Source organism: Poecile atricapillus, chromosome 5, assembly GCF_030490865.1.
Source record: "Poecile atricapillus isolate bPoeAtr1 chromosome 5, bPoeAtr1.hap1, whole genome shotgun sequence".
NCBI lineage: Eukaryota > Metazoa > Chordata > Aves > Passeriformes > Paridae > Poecile > Poecile atricapillus.
The window spans coordinates 26,956,324-26,978,318 of record NC_081253.1 but is presented as its reverse complement, the minus strand read 5'-3'; the positions used below and the strand labels follow the sequence as shown (position 1 = coordinate 26,978,318).

The 21,995-nt window shown below is 36.4% G+C and overlaps 1 protein-coding gene across 4 annotated transcripts in view; it reads right to left on the bottom strand.

Moving 5' to 3' along the window:
* The window catches only part of HYCC2 (hyccin PI4KA lipid kinase complex subunit 2), a 50,566-nt gene that overhangs the window by 10,761 nt on the left and 17,810 nt on the right, over nucleotides 1–21,995 (bottom strand). For 3 of the 4 annotated variants that reach the window (XM_058840333.1, XM_058840332.1, XM_058840334.1), the window contains exons 3-13: nucleotides 20,662–20,764; nucleotides 19,712–19,788; nucleotides 18,540–18,641; nucleotides 12,677–12,856; nucleotides 10,717–10,797; nucleotides 9,959–10,074; nucleotides 9,073–9,168; nucleotides 8,071–8,187; nucleotides 7,292–7,379; nucleotides 3,320–3,479; nucleotides 1,970–2,137 (exon numbers count right to left, since the gene is read on the bottom strand). In XM_058840333.1, the coding sequence (XP_058696316.1) occupies nucleotides 1,970–2,137; nucleotides 3,320–3,479; nucleotides 7,292–7,379; nucleotides 8,071–8,187; nucleotides 9,073–9,168; nucleotides 9,959–10,074; nucleotides 10,717–10,797; nucleotides 12,677–12,856; nucleotides 18,540–18,641; nucleotides 19,712–19,762 (1,159 nt within the window). In that variant the 5' untranslated portion in view covers nucleotides 19,763–19,788; nucleotides 20,662–20,764. The remainder of the gene's footprint in view (nucleotides 1–1,969; nucleotides 2,138–3,319; nucleotides 3,480–7,291; nucleotides 7,380–8,070; nucleotides 8,188–9,072; nucleotides 9,169–9,958; nucleotides 10,075–10,716; nucleotides 10,798–12,676; nucleotides 12,857–18,539; nucleotides 18,642–19,711; nucleotides 19,789–20,661; nucleotides 20,765–21,995) is intronic. The other variant, XM_058840335.1, reaches the window with a different exon arrangement.

Below are 21,995 nucleotides of genomic sequence, written 5' to 3'. Positions count from 1 at the left end.
TATACACAATTAGTACCTTAGATACAGACTCAGTGTTCTCCACTGAATCAAAATAGTGCACATAACCACAGCTGCAACCACCCAGAAGCAGAATATCTTGTACTGCATTACTGAGTCATTCTTGAAGTCTTGTCTTTCTCTATTTAAGAGGTCAAAACACTGATCTGAAGAAGGCGTTTTATAAACCTTTTTAGAATTACTTTTAGCATGTTTATCCTTCCTATGCCTGAAGACTGAAAAGTCACTAGAAGTGATCAGTCTCTCCTTGTGCTGTTTGACATCAAACTGGTATTGCTGAGAGGGAATCTTCTGGCTGAAGCTGTCTGTGAAATCAGCATCAGAAAAATGAACAGACCCTTGGATATACACTCACAATTTTATGTTGATAATCAAGCCAAACTCCTTTCCTTGGCTTTCTCCCATATGCTATCAGCTGGAGAACTCAATTTGATCAAGAATGCAATTATACATTGCTAATGTTACAGAAGTAAATGATACTCAATCCATTTGTATTGAAGCAGAGAATGCAGAATGATGCCTTATCCGATAATATGCCAAATTATATCAATGGCTTCAAACAAGATGAAAATGCATCATCTTTATCAACTTCTCTTCCCACTTCCTGTCTGTCCCAGAAGGTTCTCTGCAGTTCAGGACTTCTCTATATCCTTCAGGTCATGCACATGCAAAGAGTTATAGAACAGAGTAAGATCAAGTGAAAAGTGAATTTAAGAGAAGACAGGATCATTTACTGAGCATGCTCAAATTCGTAAAGCACCAAGAAGATTTGAAACCTGCACTAAACGTTTTTAAGCCACTCTCTTCTACAGAAGCATGAGATCTTAATTATTGTTTGATAGCAACTTTAAGTGTAACACTTCTGTGGTAACACTGCATTTAAGTCTCAAAATTCTCCAGATTATTGTTTCCTGAAGAACAAATGTAGCTCATATCTGAACGTGCAAATAAATCTCATTTATGATCAACTAATGCTCTTGTAGAGGCTGGAAGCAGTAAAGGAATGTTCACATAGAGAAGAAGGCTTAAGATAGGAGAGTACTTGAAAATATGTTCAGCTAAATCTCTAAGAAATCAATTCTCATCTCTGAGTAGAAATCACGATTCAAGTTCAGTACTTGAAACTGTCTCTTTCATCAAGGAAATCATCTTTACTTTGAAGTAGATGAACTTAAGTAAAGTAAAATTGTACCATCAACTCTTATCTGCTATTCTTGGCTGCCAAGCAGACCTCTGAAGCCCTACAGCCTTTGTATGGACAGGACAGCTAAGAAAGACAGCAGTAATTGTTTCTAAAGTTTTTAGAAACATGACAACCTCATTTCTTCCTGAAAACACAAGCACTTTTTTGGTGCTTGTAGAGCAGCCAGCTCTAAATGAGTTGTACATATATGCATTTTCAATTACAGGATGACTGAAAAATAAAGCATCAGTAATTTAATACCTGTTTTAGATAGGCTTGACTTCTAATGGCAACAGGAAACTTCATTCTTGAAAATTTAAAAACTGCAGACTAACAAGACACTATTTTAACTAAAATGGAGCCAAATCCATTTATACTCTGTACTGTCTACTTTTCAGGACTAGATTCATGTTCATCTGGTGCATATTTTTTCTTCTTAGTATCAGATTAAACATGCTCAGTAATAGAAAGTTTCCAAGCAATCCCAAAGCTCTTGGATATTACCCCTGTCTTTTTTTTTTTGTGCCATGCCAAGCAGTGTTTCACCACACAGATGCAAGCCCCAGGCCAGCCCACATGATAACAAAAGGTAGTTCCTGACCTGATGTTAGGTATATAGGGGATGTGTGTATTGCAAAGAAAGCTAATACACCCTGGGATAGCGGAAACACACACTAGAATGGAAAGAAGTTCTGCTTGGGGATAGGGAGCCAGGATCCTCCTCCAGCAACTGCCTCACTGACTTCTGCCTCCTCATCTCTGTCCTACCCTCTGTTGTGGCTGCTGCCAAGGTGGGCTCCGGGAAGCCATGCTCAGGGGTCCTGCGCATCAGCACCTCCCCCTCTTGCTCACGTTTGATCCCTAGGTCTGTGGAGCCGTGTTGGATCGGTGAGCCAGGAATGCTTGAGTCAGCCTCGATTGAGAAGTCAAAGCCATCTGGGATTCAACATATAACATTTTAGTGCTTTTCTATTCCTTTCTTGGCATTCCAACCCAGGCAGGGAAAATAGAAAGTTTATGCGGACACAGAACGAACACAAAACACTACCCATGCTTAATTCAAAGTGGTGAGAACATCCAGAGAAAGGGACAGGTGGGCTGAACTGTAGACCAGAGACCAGCAAATGAATATAATGGCAACTACACTGAAGACAAACATGACGCAGAGTCCTTAAAACAGGAGACCGCTACTTATTTTCCTGGACATCCTGATTCAGCTGAAGACCAGAGGTCATCAAATCCTTTTGCACATGACCAAGAAGAATAACAAAAAATAAAAGGGGAAAGAAATGTACCACAGGAAAATATGTAATTCCTGTTTTCAGACTTTTTACCCTCAGTTGATTCTTATGTTAATCTCCTTTTTACCTTCATTGATTTATGCAGCTTTTTTAAACTAATGTTTTATACACAAAGTAACAAAGCTTTAAAAGTTGACAAAGTGATTTCAAAGCAAGTATTTTGCTACACCTACACTGAAGATGTCATCACATCAAGGTAAAGATCACTTTATTTTTTTTTCTTCTTACAGTCAAGCCTGCTTCCACATGATGTAAGTACTCACTGAGGAAAGACCAATTCTAAACTATCCAAGCCTATTTTATAGCCCCCCAATAAATTGGGTCATATGATGGTAGGTGTGATGTTCAGATTTTCCCTCTCCCACTGCCATCAGCAGGTTTAGACAGCTGGAATCCTATTAAAGTCTAGATGTTAGCATCCATTCCCTGAGCTATTTACGATGGGAGGCAGTTGAGTTTTAGTGCAGATTAAACAAAGAACTCAAATTCTAAGCCACACTTTACCCCGACAATTTCATACTGTGTTACATGGAGAAAAAAGAAGTCTTATTAAACATTTTCCAGTTTCTCCATTTCCTCATCTACCTCAAAATTTATCACAAAATCAAAACCAAAACAAACACCCAAAATAGTCATGTTCATGCAGTGCTCTGAAGATGTAAAATATTATATACTACTATGGAGTATCACCTTCAAAAACAAACAAAAAAAAGCCCCCCCCAAATGTTCTGTAAACATTCAAACTCAGAAGCCAGATTACAGGGATGATGATGATTACAGTACATTGTAACATGTGCTCCTGGCAGAGAAAGCTCACCTTCTCTTCTCCAGCGATGACGACGGATAGAAGCTGTTGTAATAGCACTCCGAGAAATTCTTGGGACTGTTGGAGTAACTTCTACTTTCAGTACCTTCTGGCCTTCTTGTGATGCATCAGGAGCATCAAAAGGCAGCGAATTCTTCATGGCATTTGCAACCTAAGACAAAAGTAAGATGCTGTACTACTACTGTCCTTCACTGCACTAATGGCAATATTGGATCTCTTGCTGCGTATAGAAAGCAGAACAAGCAACAACTGGTAATTATGCCAGATTCCCCTCAAGATGGATGACCCCATGCCCAGGAATCAAAGTTGACTACATGGAAAAGCTCGTCACAAACCTATTCTCAAAACCAGAGTTAATTTTCTCAATTTTTTGGAGGTAATTTATTTTGTTCTATCTTTGCCATCTGTAGTGACAGACATTAACAGCACATACAGGACAGACTCAATCCAAACCATTTATGTTTTATGACAAAAGTGTCAATAAAACTAAGTCACAGCCCAAGCCAATGCAAACAGTGGACTTGTGCACAGGGGGACAGGGCTGATTTCCACCACACCTTTCCCTATACCACTCTCCACCCCTCCCTAAAAACAACCCCAACAGAACCTAACCAAAGGGATTAGACTGCAGGTATCTTCAAGATTTATTTAGGGCAAAAAAAAAAAATTTGCAACCTAAGCAATGAGCATCGAGTTATTAAAACACTCTTTATTAAACCTATATTTTTTTATTGTAATAGCCTATTATAAAGTCAAAAGTTATGTTTTGCAGCTTCGAGGAGAACAAGTGGCTTCTTTTGGCTTTGATGTTTTAATTGCTTCTTTAAGTTTCCCATAAAATGCCTTTGGGATTAGAGGTTTACTTTAAAAAAGACAAAAACAACTTTCAGTGATGTTGCTTACTTTACAAGTAAATTGTTCAACAAAAGTGAACTTGTGTACCAGCTCCAGAAAAGCAAACTGGTTCTCTGTGACATGTGCAATATTCAACAATAACAAAGATGCATACAGAGTACTACTTAAAGCTTCAAAATCCCCCAAAACCGCAACCCATAAAATGAACACACCTTGATTTTCCAAAATCTTCTACTCACTGAAGTTGCTACCTCTTTTGAATAGATACCCTTGTCAGTATACAAAAAAAAACAAAACAAAACAACTAAAAATTCATAGCAAAAGGCTTCCACATCATGACCAGAATCGTGACAGAGCATTTCTGCTTGCCGAACCTTTTAACAGCTGGCCCTTTCTAGCAGCACAAACTGTACTTCTGGGGACTGAGGAAAACCATATGGAGATAAAAATCAATGCAACAGTAAATCTAAACAACCAGTCTGAATGAGTCACAGTCCTTGTCTGACAAAAACATCCTCAAAACCATGATCTTTCAGGATGCAAAAACACTTGCTCACGATGTCTAATCCAGCACTGAAAGGCAGGAAAACAAACACACAGCGCAATACAGACTTGGCAAGCCAAGTCTGCAGCTATCAATGACAATGGAAGGTTGGTTTCATGCCAGACATCCACTCTTGCCTACCAGAAAGAAGCTCTAAGGAAAGAACATTCAATAAGAGCAGTAAGTGCATCAATAAAATATACTGGATAAAGCTGCTGTCACAATAGGGACTTGCTGACCCATGGTTCCTGCGCATTTGACTTGGAAAGCCTGTGTGTCTCTGCTCTGAAAACTGGGACTTCTGTCTGAAAAATATGCATAACTCTTTGTTTGGAGGAAAAGACTGTGTGGAACCAGTCTGCTCCCCAGGTCCAAGGTGCTACTAATTCTGACACTTAGTGATTAGGTGATTAGGCTGTCTCTGTAGAAATTCTCAGGTTTCTTCACCAGGGCCTAGTGTTTGTTAACAGAAATACTTTTCTTTAACCAGAAAAGGCTTTCCCTTGTGTTACTTCCTGCCCTTTCCACTGCAGTCTCTGGGTAAGAGCTGGAATAGAATACCACTTCTACACAACAGATGTTTCATAGCTTTCTGATGTTGCTTTTCCACTTGTTTTTTTTAAGCTTAGGTTTTTTCCTACAGGAAATAAAACCCAATGTAAATAAGAGCATGGATCTATTAAATGGTCAAAAATGTTTCTCCAAGAAACAAACGAAGGGATGTTTATGTTTCTCATAATGATGACTGATGGTATTCCCATAATTACACAAATAAGTACTTGAATACAGGTATCTAAAAATAATCCTAATGTGGGGGTTTGCCTGAATATTAAATAGACTTCAAAGAATTTGCTGCTCTTAGGAAATCCTAGGCAGAAGCTGAATTAGCAACTTACCTGTGAAGCATCCCAGATGATATTTATTTGATGCTAGTAGTTTTAGGTTTAAAATACAGACTTTTACAATGCTGCTAAATTATACACATCTCCTGAAGAATGCAAGGAGAGGAAAGGGCTCCAGTCTTTGAGAAAGTCAAATTGCTTGCATTTATAGCATTAGGGGAAAGACATGCAAATATTTTTTCTAGTAAAACGGACTACTTCTTGAAGAGACTTTTAAAAATGTTAGTAAAACAAGACAAGAAGCAGGCAGTGATCAGAGTATTAAAAAAAAAACCCTCCCCCAATAAGCCTGCATGCATTTGCAGGAAAAAGCTGACAACCAGGAAGGGGTAAAAATTGGTGATGTCGTGATGTCACCAAACCATTGGACAGAGAATCAATAGGAGCTTTGGAAAAAAGCCAAAGACATTCTAGAAGATTCTTACAACTAAAGTAATCTCTAAGGACAAACTGATTAAAAATGAACAATGAAAACTAAAAATTGTCATATCATCAAGTTCCAGATCCTCCTCCACACTTTTCAAACGTAGTAGTTTGATAGGATGGCCCAATTCAGCAGGTTCAATATTTAATTTAAAACTTTCAATCTGATGGAGTGATGAGTCATTTCCAAAAGGAACCAACTATTATAATGATTCAATGGATATCAGGCTTTTTAAATGCAGTGATGTCAAAAAGCCTGTAGATAAATTTTACAGCCAATATTTCTACATTAGGAGAATAATTTTATGCAAGTTAGTTCAGAAAAGAGTGATTTCAGATTGCCACATAAAAAGATTTTTGCCAATCCACTCCTTCGTCAGTTATGTAAAAAGCAGTGACATTTTACTGCTGTTAGTTCAGAGGACTCAAGGCTTCTAGCCACAATTCTAATGCAGAAGTTGAAACAGCAATCTAATTTACTTTATTCTCCTTAATTTTTCCCTTTTTATTCTCATTCCTACATCTGACAAAAATGTCTCCTTTCATTCTTTCAACCTTCTCATCCTTCCCAATCACATCCACCTGCATCCAGCCCAGTTTCACCACTTTTCCCATTTCTCTTCTCTCTTTTCATGATTGGAACAGCAAACACAGTGAAAATTAAGAAAGTCCCCATCCCAATCAGTCCTCCGTTTTATTTCTGTTCCTCCAAAGGTAAAGATTAAGATCTGTGTGACTTTTATCAAACAAAATCTGGCAATGACTCTTGGATTGGAGCTCCTTTTCACTTTCAGCTGTATCCTGCTGTTGCTTTCTCTACTTTGTTATCAGTTAAAACCCACAGCTTATTCTCAACCCTAATGAAGGTCTAAAAGCAAAGAAAATACCTTTTTTTGCAACCAATGCCTTATATCACACAACTATTCAGTTAAGCTTCTTTGAACCACTCATCAGTAGCTTATATCAAAACAATGTAAACATTTTGAGCCAACTGTAATACATTAGCAAAATCCTAGCTTTCAGTCTCAATGCGTCTTACAAGATTCCAACACCCTGGCTTAATACTCAGTGGAAAAAGTATGGTATAAATAGCTACGATGCAAAGACCAGCTGTTAACAAATCACTTGCATTTGCTAGTGCAGTGAATAGACACAAAAGCTTTCATTACCAGTCCACTTCAGAAACACATCCATACTCCTCTTAACCAAGCCCATAAATTATAATGGATTGTTTCTTACCAGCAGGGGCTGTGAGTAGAGTTCAAGCTGTGCTCTGTAAATTATATCCTCCAATACCTCCTGGCCAAGCTCCCACTGACCATTATATCTAAAAAGTAAAGACAGATATTTATTTTCCACATCTTATGAAAACAAACTTGTCCTTTTTTCTGCCCAAATCCAGCTTTGCACTTCTCAGTTTACGTAGGAAATTCATCAACTGTAGGTACACCCCAGAGTACAATCACTTCTTTTAAAACTACAATGTATTTTATCACCTTGTTGGTGTAACAAGAAAGCTGTTCCATATTCCCTCCAAAGAAGACAAAATTGATGCCATAATCAGGACAAACTTTAAAAAAATGGGGTCAATATGCAAACATTAATGCTACTGAGCAGGACTGAATTTGCACCAGGAATGTATTTTTGCTACCTCAGATGCTCCTGACATTTAAGTCATCATTAAGACATCTTAATTTCATCAGTTTGTCTTGGCATCCAAGCTCATCATGTTTGTGAACAGAAGGTATCTGTGGTAGTGGCAAGGTGTAAAAAGCTGAAAGCAAAAGCCTAACTCTCTTCAGCACCTACTGCTGGGCCTTCATCACCTAATTCAGCGCTGACAAAAATATTTTCAGATTATCTGTTGGCTGAATAAGCAAGTAATGGGAAATACAGTAATTGAGTACAAACTTGTGTTATGAGTCTATTTTTTACAATTATCAAACAAGTAGCATTTATATTTTAATTAATGTAAAAGCAGACCTTTCTCCTTAAGTAAGAAAACACTGTTCACTTACATGGCGTAATAGACACCTGTGAGCAGCTGCACCATGAAGTCAGGGTCTAACACCACTCTACCACAGTGTTCCTTCCAGCGTTTCTCGTGCTGCCGTGGAAATCCACTCACACACAGCCTAAAAACAACACCACCATTACAAGAAAGTATTAACTCCACAAAGACTACAAATGTCCTTGTCACAGGGATTTTAGTTTTTATCAAATTTATTTTTGAAAATATAAATACACAACATAGAACATTCTTATGTTGCATTCCTAATCATTAGAGCAGTTTTGTAGCAGTGCCTTGATATGCGGCTTGCTGGTAGTCCAGTGTTACTCCCATGTAGCCAATAATTCCACCTGTTCTCCTCAAATCATAACCAGCTTCTAAAGAACAAAGGTGGCAAGATGTTCTCTCCTACCAGCCAGGAGACTCTCCCTAAAATTCAGTAACTGAAACCAATTTTTTTTAAAGGAAACATTTCAGTGGTACAGAAGAGAAGTATGTCATCTCCCATCTAATGTAAGATGACAGCATGCAGTCACCTTATACCTAAAGTCAGATAACACACATATTGTAGTCTTGAGAACTGCCCTCAGCTGCCTTGTAAGAAATATTTCTGACCCTTGAAAAAGGGGCCTGCCTTCCCATATACTGCCTACATTAAAACCAGGATAATTTATTATATCCTTATTGCATCAGTTTACTACCTGACTCTTCATCATGGAAGCAACACATGGCCACTGAAACATAGCAACTGCGGCACTTAACTCCAAAACAACAGAAATTCCTTGCATATAAAATGTTGTCTTGTTTCTCTACTCAAAGAACAGATCTAATTTTCAGATGCAGGAAAATTATATATATTTGGCAAACTTAGCACAGCCACAACTCAAATGAAAATGATGGAAGCATACCAAGAACCAATCCATCCCCATCAGAAAGCACTTTTCTTTATTGGATGAATATTTAAAAATCTAGATGACCCTGAAGACTACTTCAAAGGCAAGTGTCTCACCTGGAACCCATCGTACAAAGTGACTGGTAAGAAGAAGCAGGCATGTAGACAATAGCCGAATTGTAGCACAGCATAAGAAAGCTCAGCACCTCAAACCTGAAAAAAGGAGAGCAAAATCTTGCATTGCTTATATTTCTCATATTTCACTGAAACTTAACACAAGAAATCTACAATTCAGTCTCAAAGAGCACCCCACAGGAAGAAGAGGTGTCAGAAGTAAACACCCAAATCCTTTAATCCTCTTTCATTGTAATTCACTAACTTGAAACATGCTATCAAAGGTTCACTATAAACACTTAAATGTATTCTTCTGAAAATCCTGAAAGCCATTAGCATATGCAGGAACTATAAAGGAAACGAGATACACAGAATATTTGGACAGTTATAGGAGTGGAAATGTCTGTGATGCATTCAAAATTATTTTATCAGTTTTCCCAATGCTGTCTTTAGACACAGGTAAAGCTGGCAGTCATTAAACAGCAAGAAAATTTCTCTCCCTGGTTCTGTCTATCCACTTAGCACCATTCCCTTTTTCCAGTTGAAAAAGGAGTCACAGCTCCTGATCCAAAGCTGACTTTTGTTACACTTCCAGGAAAAATTGAATCGACAGCCATAAAACCAAAGATATTCTTTGCAGACACAGAAGTGACAGAGAAGTTATTCTTCAAAATTAACTAGAAGAACATACAAGGATGGAAAAAAGAAAAAGAAAATTATACCTCAAGATTACTAAGGCTGTTCTCTAGATTTATTACTAAGGCTGTTCTCTAGATTTATTTCTGAGCACTTCATGCTGAGAAAGGACTGATCACAAAATATTTTTGTTTTGTTTAAGGACTTGTCTCCCTAGTGAAGCACCTTTAATATTCAGAGTACATTCACCTACCGGTTCTGTGCTGTGAAGGTTTCTCTTTGAGGGTGAAGATCACTGTAAACTACTCTGATAAGATCATGCTGACTTAACGCTCCTTCGGTTAAAGCCATGGATCCAATGGTAGAGGGCTAGAAGTAGGTGGTGGGAGAAGGAAGGACGGAGGGGGGCAAGAAGTTAAATTGTAAGTAAGAATTCCACAAAAGCATTAAAACTCCCAACTACCTAAGGCAAAAGACACACTTATCTAGTGATCTGTAAAAATTAAGATTACTCCAGAGTACAATAAATCCAAAAACATTACCTCGTTTCATTGTGATAAAGTGTACACACTTAATAAAGTAATACAGCAGGTGAGAGACATTTTCAACCTTGATTCTTACATATCAATGTACAGTAAGTTTGTCCTAATCACACAGACTTTTCGTCCAGAAACAGTAATGAAAGAAAAACACAATTCCAAGTTCCAACTGAGCTAAGCAGGAGTTACAAGGAAGACTACTTTTATGCTAGCATGTAAGAGGCAAAAAAACAAGTTGCAACTATAATATAACTAACCTCTATTAAAAATGGGCAGTCAGCAAAGATTTTTTTAACATTTATATTCCTGTTCTTCTACAAATTCTATTGCATTCTATTACACTAACTACAAGCTACAGACATTGAAAACTTACTGCAACAAGATGCATCTAAAATGGCCTGTGGCATCAAATGGATCCAGTTTCCATTCCTCTAATAGATCCAATTTTAATTTACCACAGCAGCACTCTTACCTCATGATATATTGAGGGTTTAGATAACGAAGGGATGGTGAAAGACAAAACTTTGTTGTTTCCATCTTTGTCAGCAATTTCCTGCATTAAAAACAAAACCAGGACTCAAACAGAAGTAAGGAGATAGAAGTTTGATTAACTTTCAGCTCTTAGAAGGAATTTAAGAAATAAGTTAGATGTCCTGATCTGATTAGACTATTAACACTATAAGCACCTAGGACTTTGTGCATCTGCAGAATACCAACAATACCAACATACATATTTATTAAGTGGGAAAAGACCTCTATCACAAACTGTTCTGCAGAATTAGTGTGCAATACTTAAAAGAACCCCAGCACTGGCTCTTTGATGAGTGAGACTAAAGATACTGACACAGAAGGGCTGATGAGTCACTTGCTGACAATGGGTAGTATTTCATAATAAATGCACCACAGAGAAAAGGTGAAATCAAGGGGACTGGCAAAGTTTCCTCAGGAGGAAACACACAAAATGTTTTCTTCAAAGGCTTTCAAACGGTCAGAGTTTGTAGTTGCTAGGCTACTACATAAGCAAACCCTGCAGTTTTTAAAGAAAATATACTAGGAGCAATTACACAAGACTTACACCAAAAAGGAGCTTAAAATCCTGCCTTTGCACTTTGTACAGCAAATTTTTAAACAATAAGCTCCAGTCATTTCAGTTTATGTAAATGTTTAGCCCAAGGTAGCTCAGTATTTGTAGCAGGCTTCAAGGATTATAACAGGAGGATGGCTGACAGAATTTGTCAGAACACAGATTTCTTTATCCTTTTCACTTTCTAAGCATGCAGAAAATAACTTCACTCTCAGGATATGTGCAGAAAAATATCAGCTTCACTAAAGATAAAAAATAGTGGAAGCCATTGTTCTTTTTGAGGTCACTTTCCTTCTGAATATGGGGAGAATGGAGAAATTACCATCCTTAAAAAATATGAATCACCAACATGACTTTCAAATGAACTGCAGAATATTCGTGAAAAAAAGGAAGAAAAGATAAATACTTCAACCCAATAAACACAAAAAATCCAAGCAGTTTCCAGTGTTTTTCTTCTATCAGAATACATTTAAAATAACTACATCTTCCAGTCGTTAGAGCTCATCTACAGACACATAACTAGAATACATTTTATTTTTAAGAATCACAGTTTGGCTATTATGTGTCGTGTGTAGAAATACAATCCACAATTTAAAGGAGGGGTTTACAATAACATTAGAGGGAAGGGTGATACTTCAACAAAGTACGTTTTAAGGTCCTATACCACAGAAATTCCCACTAGAGAATGTCTCTTGTAGCAGTATTGCTGAATTTACCAAACAGCCTCATAACATTACAAAAATAAATATTTCCAGCCTAGGGTAAGGATGTAAAAAACTGCTTTTATATCCAACAGCCAAATTTAATGATTTACAGTTACTTTTACTTATTCTTAAAACCACAGTTCCCCTCAAAATAATTATCTGACTCAAATGTAAACATGCATGGATCTGAGTGCTCACATACGGAGTGGCTTCACCTCCAAACTATCCTCAAAAAAGACACATTCAGAATACGTGGGAAGGCAGGGGCAGTGACAAATCAAGACTGACTAAGCATATGAGCCTGACAACCATTAAAAGTTGTATTTTGCAGCATTAAGAAGGGCTACCTAATTTCCTTACAAACAGAAGTATATAAAAGTTTGAGAAAACCCATGAGATGATCTTTTTTGGTGAAAATGTTTTTTCCAAAAAAGGTAACTATAAACAAAAAAAAATTATTTTTGCAAACACATTTTTACTAAACTTTCATTACATTATGCTTTTCTCCATACTAAACACACTTTCCATTAAGTGTATTTTAATTTTAAATATTTTGTTCCAATAATTTACTTTATTCCTAGGGGTCAGCAATGCAAAACTTCAGCTCAAAGCTTTCCTCAGCCATTCCCAGTCATCTCACTTACCAGGTTGTAAATGCCAAGCAGCAATGCTTCAATGCAACCATTACTCTGCCTATCCCTGCTGGCAGTGAGACGCAGATAAACCCAGATCAACTCTGGCAAAAACTGCAGTGTGAATCTCTTGAGCCGAACTTCAGAACTTCGATAAAGTTCAAAGAGCTGGTGGCAAACAGGCTCCAGGAGCTGTGGAAAGGCAAAAAAGCTAATCACTTACTGGTAGGCTTCTCTAACAAGGGAGAGTGAAACAACAAATCTAGGGGCTATATCATATAGCTACCGCAGTCAGTAAAAATTGCATTCCCTGATGGCAAGTGAGTGAATGGATCACCCCGGTATCTGCATTCTGTTCAAGGAGATCCATAAGGACAGACCTGAGGGGCACTGGTATGCAGTATTTGGACATGTGGCCACCACCATGTGTACTTTGAGAAGATTCTTCTCTAGGGCTGTCAGTACAAGATTTATTTTCAGTACACGTGGTTTGAACTATGTGCACCCTAAACCTTTAGTGCAGTTGTAAGATCTATGAAAGTACAAAGTTTACAGATCAGCTGCTAATGACAAGTCAATTGACAGAAATATTAATTAATTTCTTATCTACACCTATTGAGTCTCAAAACCAATAACTGAGCATGTTCATTACAATGCAAACTGATCTTTTCATTTTGAGTTGCACTTCAGGTTTCAGTACAAGAATGAGAAAAAAGGCCCCTATCAAGTCAGTGTGATAAAAGCATGAGGTAAACCTGCCATTTTAAGAGTTTAAAATGCTAAACCAATACCTAAGATGCATCCGTGGAACTGTTAGGGAACAGAAGAAAAAGCAGAAAGAACCACACTAAACAGTCTCATTCTTCCCATGACTAATCAAGCTTTTATTACCAAAATCAAAATTTGAGGGGAAAAAAAAATTGAAAAAAATTTGAAATTTCTAAGACAAATTTTTGTAAGGTTTATGACCACTATCTAATATTGTGTTGTACCAAATGGGATGATCTGACATAAAGAAAATAGTTCTGGGATTCACTGTCCAAAAAGACAGAGGCATAATGTAACCTAAGGCATGCATATTCGTATAGAAGAGCTACAGAGTCAGAAAAATAGAGACTAGAATCTCAAGTCCTCTTTCTAACAGTACATGCTTCATGCAACTCTTACACATACAGATTAGATAAGACATATATGACCCCTCTTTTACTCCCAGGCATATGCACCTTAGGACTTTCAGAGCATTAGCAGTGTATTTCATGGACTTTGATGCATTCTTTTTTCATTCATTTGTCTACTCATCATAATCATAGTACCACAAAGTTCCTGTAGAATTGAGGGTCACACTTTTCCTACACTGCACAAAGATATATTTCTGTGGTTTATTGTGAACCATCCATCCCATTAAAAAACTTAGGAGTCTCTTGCTAACAGCAGAGGAACCAACATTTCTGCAAGTGAATAGTTTGAATGTTTGATAAATGTGCAATGCCATAAAGCTCTATGAATGTACAATTTCACATATCTATATTTACACTTAGATATTTTACACTGGTATATCACAAACATAAAACATAAATTTGACAGAATTATCTATTAAGGAAGCATCACCCAGGAAACAGTTTCATTTCCAACACACAATATTCTGGTCAATGTAGCACACCATATTTAAGCACTGATTACGTAAGCCATAACATGACATTTACGTAAAATAAAATTCAGCTGTCAGAGAAATCTCTTCTTAAACCAGGCTGTGGTATAAGTACCTTGTGTAACAAGGCTTCTGATTGACAGACCTGTTACTCTAAGCTACAAGCCAGCATTTCCAACAGAAGCAAAGAGAGACTCTACAAGGAGAATGAAGAAAGTTGATGTTGATACAGAATGAGAGAAGTCCAGTCATTTAGAACAAATGGATTTTTACAAGTCATATAAATCTGTCTATCTATACACACACACATCTATATTTACATGCATGTATATAAAGACAGACAGATAGATACTGATAGAAAATTACCAACCACTCAGTTTCTGCAAAGCTTCTATTACAATAATTTTAAGGAAAAAATGGTATAGCTTTCTGATAGTATATTAATTCCAGTATTTCATACATGTATAGTAGCACTTTATGTTCAAAAGAGGCAGAAGTATATTCCGTCTTAATATCTACTTAGTAGAAACTCTTATCTAAAAGTGACAATAATTATTAAAACCAAGTGTTACAGCAAATGTTCAAATTCTTAGAAATAGAACTGTGTCCTTGCTTTATGAAAGGCTTAATACATTCCAGATGTTCAAATTTTAAAAGTGGTTACTAAGCAATTCAGACATCACTAAAAAAATTTGCAGATTTTTCTTTAAAAGAAGATATGATCAAGAAGAGAACAGAAAGAAAAAAATCTCTGAAAACAAAACATGGAAGCATATCTGCTGGGAGATGACAAGTGCAAGAAAAGCCAAAAATACTATCTGAAACCAGATATATACAATGGCAATGCTTTAAATAGTACTTCTGTTAGATTAGAGATGACAGCAGCCCAAAGCTGTTTCCTATTTGAAATTAGCCAGTCTAATCCAAGTCCCATTAAAAACAGTGGAAAAGAAAAATTTATTTATTTATTTTAGCTAAGTCAGATGACACTCAACCAAAGAGCTACTAAGTTTATTCTACCTACTTCCAAATGAAAATTTTATAAAATTAGTCTTTTAAGTAAAGACTAGGGAGACATGCTCCCTAGAAATATACAAGCAATATCCAGTCAGTGGTGCTGCAAGCATCTGAATTCTCCTTATTTTTAGTAGTTGTCACATCTGTTGTGGAAAATGTTTAACTGCAATTAATTTGATAAAAACCTGCAACTATTCTAGCAGTTTTGGTGTGTTCAGAGCTGTAAGAAAAGCTGTACACTTTTTCCACAAGAGCAAGCTGTCATCACAAAGATGCTACACCACCAGTATTTTCAAAAGCACAAACACCCAGGGTTTTCCTATCAAAGTACAGTATGATAGTCTCCCACCTGGAAACACAAAACTTGACACTGTGAGAAAACTTGCATCCTCGTTATCTGGCTTTCCAGAGAGCCAGCCTCTTACAAGTAATTCTCTGAACACACATACTGAGAAGACACTGGCTAAACAGGGGAAACGGAGCTTTTGTTATCAGTAGTGGATGTGCACGTGAACTGGCACACATTTTTTAATGCCAAAGATCTTTCAGTCCAAAGTCAAAGCAAACTGAGTAGCACAGAAGTCAGCAAAAAAATCCAAAGGAAAATATCTCCTATAATCCTTTCCCTTTCCTAACAAACAGAATGATTTTAATTATAAGAACTTTCCTATTAGCATGAGCAGAAATAAGCATAAAAAGCAAATTATATTTTTATTGGCTTAAATATGCAGCAAGTGTCAATGATCTAATTTTCACTCTTCATTTTATACCTCATAGAGATGCAAACCAGTCATGTTTTAAGGAAGATGATGAATAGCTTTCTTTTGGCTTATTTTACAAGTTCTCCAAATCCTAAGAGTTATATCTTTAAATCAAATATAACGCTTTATAAAGTACATGACAAATATTGGCAATACTTGCCTTTTTGCATAATTCAATTGTAGAAAATAAAATGTGCTTATTTTAGACTTAACTATAACATAATGAGTGAAACAATTTATTGTTTGAAGAGTACTGGGTCTGGGATTGCTTGGCATTGCAAAGGTGAGCTCACTCTGCTTCACAGCTGTCCTGAGTTAAACCTAATTAGGCCCACATAAATATCCAATATTTGAATTTCACTAGTGCATTAACTTGGCATCTACAGAGTATTGTCTACAGCCATAAATCAACCCTAAAAATTATAAAACTATCTGAAAAACAGCACTTCAAAAGCACTTTACTTCTGAATTCAAATACTACACAAAAATCAATGTATTGTTCAGTTAAATTAGCTGCTTATGAGCAAGATCACTCCCTACACTTTATGCAAATCTCTGTTCTTTATATTTTACAAAGTCAGGGCACTTCCTCAAAGGTACAGAGTAACAATTTTATTTAACTCGTCAATATGCTTGCATTCATTCAACAGCTCACAAACTAATAGACACCCGTCAAAAGAAACACCTTGGTTGTTTAGTTCCTAGGCATGCTGATTCCATGTTAAATTAACAGTCCTGGTCTTACCGAGATATAATGATGTGATTCTAGAAAAATTCATGTTTGCCCTAAGCAGTTTGCCACTTTCCAGAAGTTTTAAATATCAGTCAACTTTATGATTCAACTGTACTAAAGAATTACTTGCCCATCAAGTTTAAGCAGAAAGTGTATTTTAATAGGTCTACCACATATGCTTAATCTTCATAAGCTTCAAATTACCCTTCTAACAAATAATTCCTTATAAAGCATATATAAAACCCCCTCTCAGTTAGAGACAAATATTATTACAGAATTATGTAAAGTAACGAATTCACTTTGGTTATATTCCTCACATGCAAATAACTTTGGAACAAGTGAAACAAGGAAATACATCCTGCCTTAACAAGTAGAACCTAAAGCTGGACATCTTTGTGTCTAGGATTGTTTATCTTATACCTGGTATCACAACCAGGCCCAAACAGTAACAGCTGTTCCAAAGAGTAATATTTGACAAGCATCAGCGAGCAATAACATAAGATCACCGTAAAAAGATACCCTTTTTGCAAATCTGGTTCTTTGCTCTTTAAAAAAAATAAATCAAATGCTTACTCTCAAAGCAATGAGAAGCTTTTACATTTTCAGGAGTCTACACAAACACAAATACATTGACAGCAGCAATGGTGGCTTCAGATTGAAGAAAGAATAACAGCAGCTTTTCAGTACAAAGAAAAAGGTCACTATGCAGGTTATTTATAATACTGAAATGAAGCTGTCAGCTATGAAGCCTTTTTTTCTTTTTTAATTGCATGAGCATTATGCAATCTCCTTGAAGCTCAATCAAGCATTCAGCTTCCTAAAACAGCTGAGCTGTACTTGGGAAAAAAAAGAACTTCCTTGCTGTGTACACTAGCCATTTAATTTATAAATAAATGAGAAGTCACATGATGTATTGATGATACATCAAGTATTTGTAAGCATTTTATCTAAAATAGCTTACATGTCAGAGAATGGCATGCTTGCACAATTTATTCAGAAGTTATTTTTCACACACTTGCCCAGAAACACTCCTCACAGAAGCCAATGGGTTGGAAAGCCCAGTTTAACATCACTTGCAAAATGAATTATGTACAAGGGTAAGCTAAGTTTTCATTGTGTCTATTTATATTTTGGGGCCCTGGTTCTGCTCTTGTTTACAGCAGTGTAAACCAAATACACAAAAGTGATACTAGTATAAGCACAAGAAGATCATGTTATCTTAATGGGATTTAAAAAATTGATTCCATCTTCCACTGCAATAAGCCACCACACAAGAACAACATTGGTCTTTCTGAGTTTCATGGTAAGGCCTACTTTGTCTCAGTTATGACTGAAAGGTGGTTTCTGGGAACTAAAAAAACCAAACTATAAAAAAAAAAAATGCCAAACTTGACCTCCTCCCCAAAAAAAGACCAACAAATAAAACCCCAAACCAAAACACCAAAACCAACTCATGCCAAATAAAACACACAGTCAGCTGTGCCACGGAGAATCTAGCAGACAGCATAAACAGTATTTTTGGAAACAGAGGAGATTGCATCTTACTAGAAAGGCATTAAAGTAACTGTCAAAAGAGAAGAGACTAAAAAGAGGGGTGATACCCATGTTTGACTACATTAGAATAATGAATCCATCTTCCTCTCCACTACTTGAGTTTTAATGTAGAGGTGAAAGATCCAGGAATGAGAACTAAAATAGTTTTTTTAAATCTCCTACCTCATTATTTGGGTCTTGAATGACCTTATAAAGAGCTGGTACCAGAGGTTTTTTTCGGTGCAATGTAGCTGCATAGCTGGAAATTTGTGATTCAGGTAATGCCTAAAGGAAAAAAAAAGGTTACCCTGGCAAATAAATGCTTCCGAGTATTCACGATCGTCACGTAAGAATGAAGCCTCACCCCAAAATCAAAGAAAAGTCCTGAAGTTCAGTGAATTTTCAGACTTGTAACCTAACTGTTGAGTACAAGTCCTTCTCCATACAAGCACTTAACCACTTTCAGGTTTAAATCCAAAAGCAGTTTAGCTTTTCCTCTTTTTCTTCTTTTAGCTTCTTTCATAGATCATTTGCTCTAGTTTGGTATGAGGACTCTCTTGATAGCCTGTATTTAACAAGCTCTTTTTGAAGACTTTATCAAATCAACTCAACTTTTTTAAAAGGCGTGGAGAGTACAGAACAAGCATGGACAGCCTTGAGTCTTCCCCAAGCAACCATGTTTGTGGATTTTGCATCCTTGGAACGTAAACAAATTTCCAACAATAGCATATAATGACTTACTTGAATCAATGATGTGAGGAACTACTACTTCTTAATTTAAATAACAGACTAATTTCTTATCATGAAATCCTAGTGTCTTGTTTATGCATTATCCTGTATTTCATTCAGCATAATTATCAACATGCAAAATAGCTTAAAAATATTTCAGATTCTTCATGCAAAAACCATTAATTTTATGCAGACCATGGGGGGGGGGAAAAGTAAAGTATTTTTCTTTAAAAAAACATCAAAGTCCAACTAAATATATACTAATAATTTTTAAATTAAAAAGTTCCTCAATTGGAAATTTGGGCAGGATTATTCAGCTGTTAGTTAAATTCTATCAGCTTGATATACACAAAATACACATTTAAAAGACCACATTACTATTGCAGTATTCTGCTCTACAACAATAAACAACAAAAATAAGCTACTATGAGAATTACTCATTACATATTATGTACCAGCCAATTCTATTACACAGACCTTTGCATGCTTTATGCATTATAAGAAATAAATTAAAAATTAATTAATTAAGAAAATAGAATGTTAATTATTTTATATTAAAAAACCCTACTACTATGTTTGGTGGCATTAAGCCAATGGTTTAGATATCATTCATCTTCTCAGTTCACCTTGAATTCTGACAGCCATTCTTCCACAACACCTCGTTCTGATCCCAGCATTTTCTTACTTCTTTTGCTTCTCTTACCTTTGGAAGAAAAAAAAGAAGTTAAATATTAGTTACAGTAGGAAAATTTAGTTTTTTACAATCCTACCTAATGAAAAGCTTTTCATATCTTTCCAATAGCATTATAGAATACAAAACAATAGAAAAGGTCTCATTATTTAGCAGTGATTTAACTGTTTTCTTTGCTTAGTCTAAAATGCTGTGCATAAATGGGGAAGGTGGAAAAAGAAGGATTCAGTGCTTCAGGCCAGTTGTCTTTCAGCTGTGCTCTGAAAACTATTTAGGTTCAACAAAAAATTATATGTGTGACATACAAGTTACATCATGGAAGTCCTACAATAAATGACCTTTTAATAGCCAGACTACATGACTGGAATCAGCAATTCTCTTCTCAGAACATACTTATTTTGAGTTCTGAAAGATCTGTATTTAAGATCAGTATTTGTTAAACAAAAAGAGAAGTGAATAAGATAAAAGGCTTCCCAACACAATTTTTAAGTTAATGCAACATTTTTTCATTGGCCCTTGGCAGGAAGTCATTAAGAGAATACCAACTCTCTTGTGGGTATCTGCGGCTTCAGATTTCTAAAGCATGTTTAAACATCCTAAAATACAACAAGTTCAAAAATAACATTTATTTAAATTCAAGTAACAGTTGAGTGACTTATTTCACCAGAAGCACTGAAAAATAATTCTGTAAAATAACAGAACAACTATTAGATCTCTGCAAACAAAAGTTCACAAAGACATCCTTTTTGATATAGGGAAGCAGATTCCATGTCAGAGTGAGACATGTATAGAATTTAATTTAAAACATCATAGCACATGCTACAGAAGAAGCTGAGTTCTAGTTCACTCTGCCTGGAAAAAAAACCCCACAACATTCAACTTTACCTCTTTAAAGAAGTCAGTTTTCTAAAGGAGGAAGCGGAGAAGGAATGCAGAAATTTTTCAACCTGGGATGCATTTGTCAAGCCTTCAAGTACTGCCCCGTTTTCTAAAAGATAAAAAAAAGTAAGATGATCACAAAATCAGGAAAAAATATAGTAAAGCAAGCATTAATGCAAACATTTTTTGGCCTTACAAATTGAAGTTAATCAAATCTTCGAAGTCCACATGAACCCTTCTGCAATAAAGCAATTTTCCATTTAAAAAAATAGAAAAAAAGAAAAAGCTCCGTGTTTTAGTAGAAAGAAGGAATTGCCTTAATCTAAAAAAAAAAAAAAAAAAAAAGCTTTTGTTACTTATGTAAAAAATCCTTCCGTATTAGAGGTGCAGAGCACCGCTGGCACAGTACTTCCAAAGAACAGTGTAAGATGAAAGAACAGAGTAATAATTTTAAAAAATGTGAACTGAATTCATACCCTGACTTTGAAGAACATGTAATTTTTAAATTGAATATACTAAAGACTCTCCCATGCTATAATTTTCTTAGTACATATTTCTTACAGAGCCAAAATTTCGGTGTCATTGTGAAATCACGTATTACACTGAAGTTCACCTTATGAATCGCTTCATAGGGAGCATTTGGAAAACAACACACACAGGAGGAGCAAACTCTAGGTATGTTACTGGTATACTAGGTTTGTTATTTTGCCATGCATTGAGCTTCAAGCTTCACTATTTGGGAACTTCTTTCAGCGTAAATCAGCTTGAGAACCACAACTGCTGTATCAATGCATAAATAGTCCACATCTATTTTGGCTACTGTCGCTGCTGGTATAGTTTTAGGAGAAATCATCTCTCCCTTTTCAAATTATCTGCCTGGATATTAAAGACATTTTTAAGGACTTGTAAAAGAGGCAAGATAGCTGATGGATTCCCCGCAGAGGAAGAGTGAGGAAAAGCAAGGTGAGCCCCTCAGCTCAGTGCCCCATCCCGCTCCACACCAGCCAGGCTGCACTGGGCGCACTGGGACACTGCTCCAGAGGCACAGGAGCACAGCAGCTGCGGGACTGGCTCAGCCTCACACACGGATGGCACTCTGGGATTTTCAAATGCCCATCTGCAAAGCACACCTCATGCTTACACTCACTCCCTGGTTTGCTGTACCTTTGGGGGGAAAATAAATATATCAAACACTGTGTGGGTGTGCCCCTAAAGTAAACTGGTTCAATAGATTAAGCCCTATGCATATTTATTCAAGGCTGAAGTAGCCTGAACCAAGAGTATTGAATTTCATTTCCAGAGTGTTTACATCTCTCCCAAAGCAAACAAAATACAGGGAA